At 40.0% G+C, this 12,483-nt stretch overlaps 2 protein-coding genes across 3 annotated transcripts; one reads left to right on the top strand and one right to left on the bottom strand.

The window, feature by feature from the left end:
* Positions 1-4,221: 4,221 nt before the first annotated feature.
* On the bottom strand, positions 4,222-6,701 carry LOC134672823 (glutathione S-transferase 2-like). Of its 2 annotated transcripts, none has more exons than XM_063530779.1 (5): positions 6,301-6,701; positions 5,684-5,764; positions 5,432-5,578; positions 4,801-4,931; positions 4,222-4,540 (listed from the first exon to the last, which is right to left on the bottom strand). In XM_063530779.1, exons 2-5 carry the CDS (start codon positions 5,739-5,741, stop codon positions 4,379-4,381), a joined length of 498 nt encoding a protein of 165 aa, XP_063386849.1. In that variant the 5' UTR covers positions 5,742-5,764; positions 6,301-6,701; the 3' UTR covers positions 4,222-4,378. The 2 variants fall into 2 exon arrangements, with proteins under 2 accessions (XP_063386849.1, XP_063386848.1); XM_063530778.1 differs by having other exon boundaries at positions 4,226-4,540; positions 5,684-5,778.
* A 146-nt stretch (positions 6,702-6,847) lies between these two features.
* LOC134672822 (non-structural maintenance of chromosomes element 3 homolog) lies at positions 6,848-11,098 on the top strand. The gene is made up of 5 exons (XM_063530777.1): positions 6,848-7,197; positions 7,753-7,924; positions 8,670-8,782; positions 9,510-9,605; positions 10,330-11,098. The coding sequence occupies exons 1-5, from the start codon at positions 6,868-6,870 to the stop codon at positions 10,405-10,407; spliced, it is 789 nt and encodes a 262-aa protein (XP_063386847.1). The 5' UTR covers positions 6,848-6,867; the 3' UTR covers positions 10,408-11,098.
* Positions 11,099-12,483: the final 1,385 nt, after the last annotated feature.

Below are 12,483 nucleotides of genomic sequence, written 5' to 3'. Positions count from 1 at the left end.
TCTCATTCTACCGCATGGCTGCGTCAGTTGGAGTGGCCGGTGTCGAGGAGCCATTAAGACAGATAACAATAACCTAAAAACATGATAAAGCTAAAGCCCGCTCCACACTCGCGTTCGCGGCTCAGCGCCGCGATTCGCGCATGAGTATTGAGATGGCCGAAATGCATAAAAAATTACATTTGTTTTGAACAACAGAGCAATCTCTTAGTTGAATAAAGTCTAAGTGCTAGTTTCGTTGTGCAATCTCGATGTTGCAGATCAATTACTAGCTACGTCCAGGAAATTCTTCACTTTACGTAAATAGTGAAATCTAAAACGTCGTCGGGCCATTCGCCAGATATAACTGTCCATCCTAAACTAAAAATGAATTCTATTCACCTATAAACAGAATTCATTTTAGTATAAGGTGGCTATAGTTAGTTTTTTTAGCATTAGAAAGAACTTGGAAAAGGTTTTTAATTTAAATAAAAAAAAAAGAAAAAAAAATTTAAAAGACACATCAAGATTATACTTGGTCAAGCAAATCTTGTCAGTAGAAAAAGGCGGCAAATTTAAAAAATGTAGGCGCGAAGGATTATCATAGAAAATTTGAATTTCGCGCCTTTTTCTACTGACAAGATTTGCTTGACCAAGTAATATTTACCTTATTTCTAATGCTAAAAAAACTAACTATAGTTATTAAAGGCTGGCCAGTTATTGAAACCTTATACTAAAAAGAATTCTGTTTATAGGTGAATAGAATTAATTTTTAGTTTAGGGTGACCAGTTACTGGGGAATAACCTACTTAACATAACTTCAAGTGTACGGCGGCGGATAGACTCATGTGGCTTTTAGAAGTACCTAGGGTAAAACCTTAATAATTTTGTCTTTAAATTCAAATGTATTATGTAGGATTATACAGGGTGATCAATCCAAATGGGTCAGTATGGAGAAGTCAGAAACTATGAGAGATAGCAAAACCTGTTCTTAGGAACCATGGCTTCGATTTTAGATTTAATAATAATGGCATAAATTTTTTTTTTTAAATCTATCATACATAACCGGGATTCGAACATGGTCAATATTCTTGTTGTTTGTTTGTATGGCAACTTTTAAACGATGCGTGATAGGTGGGGGGTGCTCGACCAAATATCATAGAGGGCCCCAAGACAAAACAAAGTACATTAAAAAAAATCAAAATGGCCGACTTTTTTTTTAATTTTTTCAAGTTGGTCCGAGCGCGCTGAGATTCGGCATGCGGCGAACCTGGGGGCCCAAGATTACAATATCAAAAAAATATTTTTGGAAAATTTCAAAATGGCGGCGGACACGGGCAAAGTAAAATTTTCAAGTAGGTTAAGCGAGCCCGAAGGGCGAGCTTCATGCCGGGAGGCCGAAGGCCGACCCCGGTGGAAGGCCGAATGCCCTGAGCCTCCACCCCGACTCCCGAAACGCGAGGCCGAAGGCCGAACTGCGTGAATTCGGTGCTTCCAAGTGTTCTACCAAGTCAACTGTCTTAATGACCGAAGCCGTCGAGGCTTGCAAAGGCCGAAGGCCGAGCTCTGCGTAGGGCCGAAGGCCCGAAGCGCCACACGAGAGGGGGAAGTTGGATCTTAAACACGACCCAACACTTTTCCTATTGGGAGTCAATTTTTGGGCGTCGGCTCCACCCCGACGCCCTTCGGCCCTCCACCGGGGTCGGCCTTCGGCCTCCCGGCCTGAAGCTCGCCCTTCGGGCTCGCTTAACCTACTTGGAAATTTGTCTTTGCCCGTGTCCGCCGCCATTTTGGATTTTTCCAAAAATATTTTTTTGACATTGTAATCTTGGGCCTTCAGGCTCATCATCATCAGTCGTTCCCTCAATGCTGAGGATCGTGACATCATGTCCTAATGTTGCTGACCAGTCTCTTCCATAGGCTTCTGTCACCCGCCATATGTACGGCTTCCTGCAGATGTAGATGCAACGGTGTAGTAACTTGTGCGCTCCATCTAGCGGGTGGTCTGCCGCGAGTCCTCTGGCCCTCAACTTTGCCCGTCATAGTCGTCATTTCTAGGCTATCAGGAGAACGTCGTGAGAGGTGGCCAAAATATGCAAGGATGCGGTCTTGACATATGGTCGACAGCCGGCGGTTTATGCGTAGCTCTACTAGAATGGACTGGTTCGTACGCTTTGCAGTCCAAGGTATTCGCAGAAGTCGACGCCAACACCACATTTCGAAGGCATCGATGCGACTTTTCATTTTGGCTCGGATAGTCCAGGTCTCTGAGCTATACATAAAGATCGAGAATACTAGGGATCGCACTAGTCTGATCTTTGTGCTCCTCTGGATAGCACGATCCCTCCAAATCTTCAGGCTCACCGCATGCCAATTCTCAGCGCGCTCGGACCAACTTGAAAAAATTAAAAAAAAAGTCGGCCTTTTTGATTTTTTTTAATGTACTTTGTTTTGTCTCGGGGCCCTCTATGATATTTGGTCGAGCACCCCCCACCTATCATGCATCGTTTAAAAGTTTCCATACAAATAAACAACAAGAATATTGTCCATGTTCGAATCCCGGTTATGTATAGATTTTAAAAAAAATTGAATGCCATTATTATTAAATCTAAAATCGGAGCCATGGTTCCTAAGAACAGATTTCGCTATCTCTTATAGTTTCTGACTTCTCCATACTGACCCATTTAGATTGATCACCCTGTATAAAAGCTTAGAGGATATAACCAACGGAGACGCCATGTCTATAATTTTCGGTACAAAATAGTCTGCCGTTTTTTGCGGGGGAGGGGCACATCAAATGTATAGGTACGTCATGTCAGATAAACGTCAGTCCATACATGTGGTTGACATGTGGTTGACCATTGGCCTCCTATTTTCGACAGAGGGGAGCGCTTGTTAATGACCACTCCGTTTGGTTATATTCTCTAAGTATAAAAGTGATTACAAATGAGTAAGAGGTGTTGAAATGATTACATATTACAATTGACTTCTTTTATACAATTCATACTAACAACCATAAATCTGAAAGAAAATTAAATTTTCGGACTTGATAATAAGCTAATGAGATCACTATAAATTAAGGGCAACTTAAAAGGCATTTATTTTTAGAAAAAATCATATACAATCAGATTAAGAACAAACACATCTGAGAATGTATTAATAAATTCAGGAGAAATAGTTTGACACAATTTATCAAATTGTACCTATTCCTTTGACCGCTAAATAGTGATGGGTCAAATCGAAAAATTTTCAAACCGAATAAGTCTACTCCGATTTAAACCCAAATCGGTTTGCAAACCGATTTGGCCGAGTCGATTTAACTTCTACTTTTTAAGTATCAGTAGTTCAAACCGCTCCATAGTCACTTGGTTTTGAATTGAGGAAATTGAATTGTCAATTTTACGCTTTGTTCCATCCTTAGAATCCTTAGACTTACACGACAGCAAAAACTTTGACTTAAAACTTTTGTAATATTTTTTTACTTTTCGTTGCGCGGTAAATCACAATTTTATCATTTCTAAAGCTAAAACGGGAAAGCACTATACGAACAAGCAGGAAAGAGCATGCGGTCTCTTGCGATTTCGTGTCATTGCCGCGAATTCGTTGAGTTAGCAAATCGACGCGGCGCAAAACTGCCAAACCGATCCAAGTATACCGCAAAATCAATCGCTTTAAGCCCATGCGAAATTGAACCTTACAACTTAAACAATAAGTTTCATTTTACTTTACCTGTAGATACCTAGTTTCGACTTGACTCGTCTCAATAATGGCGGCAATGTGCATGGCAACATTTTTCTTCGCGGTTTAAAATCGATTTGCGTACATTTTAATCCTCAATATGTCAAACGAAAGTGACCCATCAACAAATATGAATGGATGAGTTTAGAGCGGGTGAACGTATCTTAAGTCGATTTACGGAACACTCACGTCGATTTAGTCGACTTCAGACCTAAATCGGTTTGAACCGATTTGTGAAGTCGAATCGTAACATCGCTACCGCTAAACACATCAACTGATGCGCGCGGCTACAGTTCATTATTAACCTTTGGCCCTTTGCGCATTCCCATATCGTTCACGATGACGATACGAGTGGCGTTTAAAGGGTTAAAGAATGAAATTTTGAATGAACAAGCAATAGACATTAAAACTCTGAATCCAGATGTGTATGCCAACCTTAAAAGCCGTAACAGACTACCTCACCGCACCGCGACCTTGCTGCGGTGCGGCGCACGCATCGATAGTGTGTAAGGTGATGGTCGCCGTACGTGAGTTAAGGACGCAGCTATAAGTTAGAGCGAGAAAGAGATATTTTGACCGCACCGAGGTCGCGATGCGTTGCGGTTGTCTGTTACGGCTCTAATTAAAAAAAAAAAACAGGATTCGTTCAGAAACAACTAAACGTCTATGTACTGTCATGCGTTCGTTCTAAAGCCGTCTTCACAGCTGGCACCGCAGTCAGTTGTTGAACCAGTAGTTCGATGTTGGCAAACTGGTCGCTAGACAGGTCCAGCGCCTGCCGCACGTGCTCCCACATACCGGCCAGCAGGAAGTCCGCCCAGGTTAACTGTAGGATGGAAAACGCCTTTGTAATCACATCTTCTAATGCCGGATACACACGTTAACTATAAATCGTAGCGATTAAACTGTGTAGTCCGAATTGCGCAGTTTTATCTACCGTGTGTATGACAAATCGTTACGATAATCGACAACGACCCCCCGCCGTAAGCCGGTGTAAGCGACAGTACACTAATGACTCTCTTTAACACCTTTGCCAGATAACAACACGACTACGATACGTACCATATATATATAACAAGAGTCTACCTTGCTGAGTGCCAGATGGCCGCGGTTGGTGGCCACGACAGCGTCTAGTTTGGCGAGGCACGCTAGCGCCATCTGTTCGTCGAATGGACTAGCTTGGGAATCCAACTCTTCTGCGCCTATGGCTTGTATCTCTGAAATAAGACAAAACATATTGGTGTTTTTTTTTTAATTTTTACTGAACTAATGATGACTCTTATTAGTATATTAAATACATATAATTGGACGAGCGAGAATAAAGGTCTCTATTTGAACTTGGGCAAAAATGCATTTTTATATCTGTCTGTCCAGATGTTCTCCTCTACAGAACCAATTCTCAATTGATTCACGTCAAATTTGGTGAGCAGGTAAGATAATTGGTAAAAACAGGTAAATTATAAATGTACAATTTTTTGTCAATTCACTTTTTAAGAGTTCGCAAGATCTCAGACCCGCTAGTCACTTTACAGTAGTTAATGAACTGACACAATTAAAAGCCCTGGAGTGCCACAATTTAACTGTTGATTTATGTACATGTTTTGAGGCATTGTATAATCAATGTCAAAAATATGTAAGTTTACACTTTTGCACCTTACCCCTTTGTAATAAGGCGAACAATGTAAACATATCTTTGACGTTGACAGTACCCACTTACTGTTCAATAGGTCGATGAAAACATCAACAATCTTGTCAATCTCTAGGTCTTCAAAGGGGTCTGAGCCCGCAAGGCCATGGCTTCGACCCAGGCAGCGGAGCACCGCCACGCTGTGAAGACCACAGCCGGACGGGCTGTCCAATAACACTGCAAATAAATAAATATTATATCATTTAGATTTCCTACTAAAAACGTTGATGCACCATTAAGCAGTTTTAAACAGACAAAAACAAGATATCATTGATACCGCACCTTCCCTGTTTTCCGAGCCAGCTTCGGTGAGATGTTGCCCGGAGTAAGCCAGCAACATCTGAATACTCTTGTGGAAGCTTTCTGCGGGCAATGAGCTGCAAATATATAATATTTTTTATTATAATGAAATAATATTGCATTTGGTCATAATAATCTCTTTTATTATTTAAGATACATTTCACAGGCTAACAGATGGCTAAGATTTACGGACTTTATGTCAGCCTGGAAAGGACCCTTTAACGGTCTGGATAAAAAAAAAACAATATTACAGCCTCATCACCACAAAATAAATAACATACAATGACACAGTCTAGGAGTATTACAGTCTTGGAAATTCTGCATAACAAAAAAAAAACACAAAAATGATGTTCATTTATTTTGGTCATTTTTGTCGTATAATACCAAAGTATGCCCTACAAAGGGTTAAATTGAATAGTATAAGCGAAATTATGCATAACATTGTGAACTTTAGCCACTTTAGGTGAACTTTGAGCTACATATTTTTGTCCTGAAATTAAGTTCTAGGGTTTCAAGGACACGCCCGCGCCGACGCAGTAGCGAGAGGAGTCCAATCCAAGTCCAACACTTGTTGCATGTTTATCACCTTATTTACTTACATTTCTTTGCTCTCCTGTTTATCAGTCTTTTTCGTTTTGAATAATTTTCCTAAACTGCGAAAAGACATAATTGGCTATAAATATCGATGATTCTGAAATTGCACTCTATCGATCGACCCTATTTTAATAATTGATTTTTGTTAATCAACAAAAGTAATAATTATCGCCGGTTTTATATGACTATTTTCTTACGAAAATTATATCGATTTATTTTTATGTGATTCATCTCTGCGGAACTCATTATCAATGTGTAGGAACTTGCTGACGCACTGCACAATTTACAACTTATTCCGCATTGTACGAAATTAATTAAATCTATTTGAAAACCAATACAAAAGAAAACAATTTCAAAACATAATTCAATTAACCGAGTGACATTTCTCGAGTCGAGAACCCACAGAAAACAAATTTCCGTGTGAGAACCGGAGACTCCTTTCCTCGCGACAGTTGGAAATTGAAATTAAAATCAGGGCTGCTAACATCAAAAAGACAATGTTAACCAATTCTCTAGCTAGTCTGTGGTTAGCAGTCTGACATTGACGTTTGTGTTTAAAGTGGGAAATTCACATGAAATGTACGTTGTTTATTAGTTTACTACCGAAATTTATTTACTACAACGATTGTTTCGCAAACATGAGTAAAAGAAAACATCAGAAGTCTTTGCCGCCCACACAAAATGCTTCATCAGCTTCGCTAGATGACGGATCGGACGAGGAGGACCATGGTCATAACATGCAGAACGCCGTTAAGGAGTGCGCTCGATATATTCTTCATCGGGAAGGAAGCAAGATCCCTATCAAAAAAGCTGATATCGCCAAGCATTTGGCTACGGCTTGCCAGACTCCATCGCAGTACGTCTCCAGTGTCATAAGTGCTGCTGAAAAATTACTTAAAAAGGTATGTTTACAATTTTATACCAATAACTAGGCTGCCTAGCCAAGGCGACAATCGCTTGCGCTTCGCCATCGAATCGCTTTGTGTCTCTCCATCACTCTTCCATATTACGGTAACAGTGACCGGTTACTGTAAAGCCGCTACAGGAGGTCTTTGGAGGGTTTTATTAATCACTGGAAGGCACTTTAGTTTGTAAACATCTTGTTTATTTATTTAATTGTATTTACAACACATGACTTGCCATTACGGATGATTGAAGTAGAGTGATTGACAATTCTCAAGTTTGAATTCGAACATACTTCAAACTTGAGCTTTCTATATTCAAAGAGAATGTCTCAAGCCAGTGTCGATTGCTATATACAGCCTCTACAAACCAACAGTTACATTGCGTTCGCTACGTAGCGTTAGCGATTGTCATGTTGTCTACTGGGCCATGGGCCAGTCTATTTTTGAAAACATATTGTAATTTTTACAGCTATATTCAAAGTGATTTTGTACGCTTCATGATGTAAGATATCGCAAGCATTGTATGTATTCATTTGATCGATTTACTTTCAGGTATATGGTTATAAGCTGGTCTCGATAAAAGGTAAAAGTGGGGTGCAGTACATAGTGGTGTTGACAGAGGAGTGCGAGTCTCTGCCGTCCAATGTGTCGGAGCCGGAACTGAGGACCATGCTCATGGCTTCGCTCACACACATATTCATGTCTGGTGGCAGTGTTAAAGAAGGTAAGTAGGAGTAGAATCGGAAAGAGAGAGAATTTATAATAATTAGTTATTACTAGATAAACAAATTGATTATTACTAGATTTACTCTTTTATCTAAAAAACATAAGGATTCTGGAATATGAGTGGTATAATAAGAGAGATGGTGCATGGATCTACATCTAGCACAAAATAAAAATATCCCTTCGGGTGGCAGCACCTCCGGTTGAACGGCAGGAGAAATGGCGCGGCCATTTTTTTAAATATGCCTTTGCGTGGCAGAAGGTTCGGTCATAACAAGCCCGTAATTGGCAGAGACCGTCTCACGGCATCTGTGCGACGCTGCATTTCGCGCCTAAAATAAAACCGTTAAAACTATGCCTTGCTTGCTCACTCTTGCAAGATGCATTCGTCAATAAACAATGATAGTATTCCCTAACGGTCGAATTCCCGCGTAAAACAAAGTCACGCGCCAAATTCGCTATAATCACCTGTTGAGGCCCCGCCACTTGACGTATATTTTTCCAAAATGGCTGCGCCACTCAACTGGATTGTTATGTCTGTCCGTCTCGCGGCCACCGCCACTTACCGTAGAGACCTCGAGGAGGACAATGCCACTCGAAGGGATATGTACTTATTTATTTTCAAAATAATTTTATATAGATCTATAAATGATATTTGTATTTTTGTTTTATAAACTTAAGTTTATAAAATTGAGAATACTTGTGATTAGTTTAATTGTTTGACTTGATGTAATCTTTTCTTCCAGACGACCTGTGGAAGTTCCTGAGCGAGGCTGGTCTGCTGGAGGAGAATGACTTTGCTGGCAGGAAGGCTTTCATTGCCACCTTCACTAGACAACTGTACTTGTCATTCACAAAGGTACATGTTTTATTTATGATACCTATTTTAACAGCCTAAGGATTGTTATTGTAACTTAAAAAAATGCAAAAAATCAAATTTTTGACCTCCAATAATTAGAAGTGAAGAAAAACTTAATCAAATCAGAAATGGTCAACCAACGAATGTGGGTGGTACAGTCATCAGCAATAGTATCTAACACAACTAGGGCCGCAAAAATATGTGATACGTTCTTATTTGGAGCGCAATAAGAGTGTGTCATATATTTTTGCGGCCCTAGTTGTGTAAGATACTATTGCTGATGACTGTACCCCACCTGTCCAATATCAAATGTGCATTGCGTCTCACTCTCTTATCAAACAAAATGTGAGACGCAAACACAGATTAAATATTGTACAGGTGGAATAGGTACCATCGCCCACACTGTTAACTGTAGGTACAGTCACCTGCAATAATATGTTACTCTTCGAAGGCCGCAAAAATATGTGACACACTCTTATGGCTCTACAAATAAGATCATGTCAGATATTTTTGGGGCCTCAAAAGAGTAACATATTATTGCAGGTGACTGTACATTGGTGGACCTTATGCCTTTTGCAATAAGGTCCACCGATGTACAGTTTGTATCTTCTTAAAATATTTATGTTTTATGTAAAAAAAATAATTTTGATACAATCTTTTTTTTACTTTTTATTTTGATAATGAATGGTTCTCAGTAGTAATTTCGTTTTCAATTGAAATGTTTCAGGTTGGCGATGGCGATTTAGCGTGGAACGTTTTTGAATGGGGCCAGAGAGCTCACCAGGAAGTGCCCAAAATGTTCTTATTACAGAAGATGGCAGAGGTACCATAATATGTTAAATTATTATTTACTTATCATTTTCCATATCTTTGTGCAAGAAACGCACGTCTAGATATTGATCCTGTGGAAATAAAAGAGTCATATATACATATAGATACTACAGCTAGATACAAATACGGCGGTGGCAGAATAACAGCGTCCGCTGCTGGAGGTCTTTAGGGCCGCTGTGCCACGAAGCCCAAAAACCGGGCAAGTGCGAGTCGGACTCGCGCACGAAGGGTTCCGTACCATAATGCAAAAAAACAAAAAACAAAAAAAAAGCAAAAAAAAACGGTCACCCATCCAAGTACTGACCACTCCCGATGTTGCTTAACTTTGGTCAAAAATCACGTTAGTTGTATGGGAACCCCATTTCAATCTTTATTTTATTCTGTTTTTAGTATTTGTTGTTATAGCGGCAACAGAAATACATCATCTGTGAAAATTTCAACTGTCTAGCTATCACGGTTCGTGAGATACAGCCTGGTGACAGACGGACGGACGGACGGACGGACAGCGAAGTCTTAGTAATAGGGTCCCGTTTTACCCTTTGGGTATGGAACCCTAAAAATGACCTTATTTCAATTTGGAGTTGAATTTTGATTGCCATCGCTTCAGAATACTAGAATCGCGTCCGTAATGCTCAAGGGGTTTAGGGTACCTTTCACTAGTATTGACTTTATGTTTGTCCCTTTCTATCATGTAAGTGTGTTTGTTTTTGTTTCAGGCATTTGAGAAAACCCCAGAGCACTGGGCCGAGCAGTACAAACAAGCGACCGAGAGTAACACCGCGGCCGCCTCATAAAAAAATAAGCTTATTATTATCGTAAATTACTGTTCCAGTCTTTAAATGTTGTCATTATTGTTATTGATCTATAGTCTGACAATAAAGAGTAGGAATTAAAAAGTGGCAATACTATAGTGTCGTCCCGTTTTCTTATATAGATTGATTTGAAAGAGACGACACTACAGTGTGGCCACTCTTTAATGTCTACTCTTTTTTTCAGACTATAAAGTACACTTGCATTAGCCGACGGTATGCAAGCGAGACAGCGCTGTCTCGCTCGCACACCGTTGCCGCATCTGTGGGTCTACTACGAACCCATCCAATCGCCCGTCCGTCTATTCGCCTGCCTATTGCCTGAATATGCAAGACAGGCAGATAACGAAATTTCAATGTTCAAGGTAAGGGCTCTGATTGCGGCGACAGTGAAGACTGCTTTATTGCCCTTGTCTTAAAGCCGTAACAGACTACCTCACCGCACATCGATAGTGTGTACTCGTAAGGTAGCCGTACGTCGCTTGACCGCACCAAGCTCGGGGTGCGGTAGTCTGTTACGGCTTACGGCTTTTATACTTATTAAAAGTCGGGTAGATAAATAAATAAGGGTACAGGCTAAGAGGCGAGTGTTCAGTGGCCTTTACTGTTTCTTCTAATTAGATCATTATAGGTTTTAAGTCGTTTTATAATAAATAAAAGTTGACATGCGATCTCATTTTCATGTTTTATTTGTTAGTGTTACTTTAGGATGCTTTAGGTGTTCTCCCGCACCCCAACTCATTATACATAGTACAGAGAAATAGTGTCTATAACTATTTAATGAAAAATGTAGCCCCCGTACGAGCCAAAAATGCCTTTCATCATTTTTTAAAAGAACTTACTTTTCAAAATTCTGGAGCGGTTTTTATCAAACAGCTAAGAAACACCGTAAAGAAACTCTCTTTCACGTAAAAAACCGCATCGAAACCGATCCATCCGTTTGAGAGATTTCGATCAGCTGATGCTTTGGCGCGAACTAAACTGAGAAATCGCCGAGGCCGCCGAGAAGTTATGCGTTACGTCAAGCGCCATCTAGCGAAAATCTGCTCACAGAACATAGAAGGTAGGATCGTATAGAAGTGGTATACGCGTGCCTCGGTGAGGGACAAAACATACGCAAATGCGACACTGTGATTGGTCGAATTCATTTGTTGCCCACCATTATCCATACTAAAAAAAAGGTGGGGAACAAATAAAATGTGAGACTGTGACAAGGACAAACAATAATAGCTCTTTCGCTGCTACTCCTACTGAAAGATACATAAGACTATCCCGTTCTGTCAGTTACCCCCACCACATGCCAGATCCAGGTATATTCTAGATTCATGTCACAGAATCAGTCTAATAAAGTATGTAAATGTAAATAACTGGAAATTAAACAACTGTACCGCTATTCGGAACCTAATAATAATATTGAGAGTGGCAACACTGTTGTCGGTCGTATTGTCCTTTTCTAGCATATACATCCCTCTCTCTCCCACACTCCCACCACAGCAGTTTGCTTTTTGGCGGTTGTCGCAAAAACAAATTTCCAACACATTGGCTTGCTGTTTTTCCATCTGGAAGGTCGTGAAGCTAAACTGCTGGTGAGTTTTTGAATTTGTACCCCAGTTTAGCTGACTATATTGAAAAACAGTTTCTAACGGCTTTTGCCGTTCGAAATAAATATTTAAATTTAGTGTCCGTTAAACTATCTAGCAAATAAAAACGATCCGGAATAGTAATGTGTAAGTTTTCAAAGGCTGCCTGCGCGCACCGTGGCTATGCTAATGAAAATACTAAAACACATAATGTTAGAAAACACATCGAGCTGGTAAAGCGTGCACTTGTCACCATTAGAATTTAATTAATATTATACCTACATTAAGTATCTCTTCTGAGTCTTATTACTTATTACTTTAAATCTTTGTGTGTCTATAATAACGGTTGAAATTAGGTATAACACTTAAATGGTGATGTGTGGAGGCATACCCTTCAGTTTTCAAGTGATTTGTGTTTTCGAATACGAAAGGATCGGATAGTTTAATACGTGTTACGTAGAACCTACGTATTAAGGTAGAA

The sequence above is a fragment of the Cydia fagiglandana genome, chromosome 17 (genome assembly GCF_963556715.1).
Source record: "Cydia fagiglandana chromosome 17, ilCydFagi1.1, whole genome shotgun sequence".
Lineage (NCBI taxonomy): Eukaryota > Metazoa > Arthropoda > Insecta > Lepidoptera > Tortricidae > Cydia > Cydia fagiglandana.
This window is presented reverse-complemented; position numbering and strand designations above follow the sequence as displayed.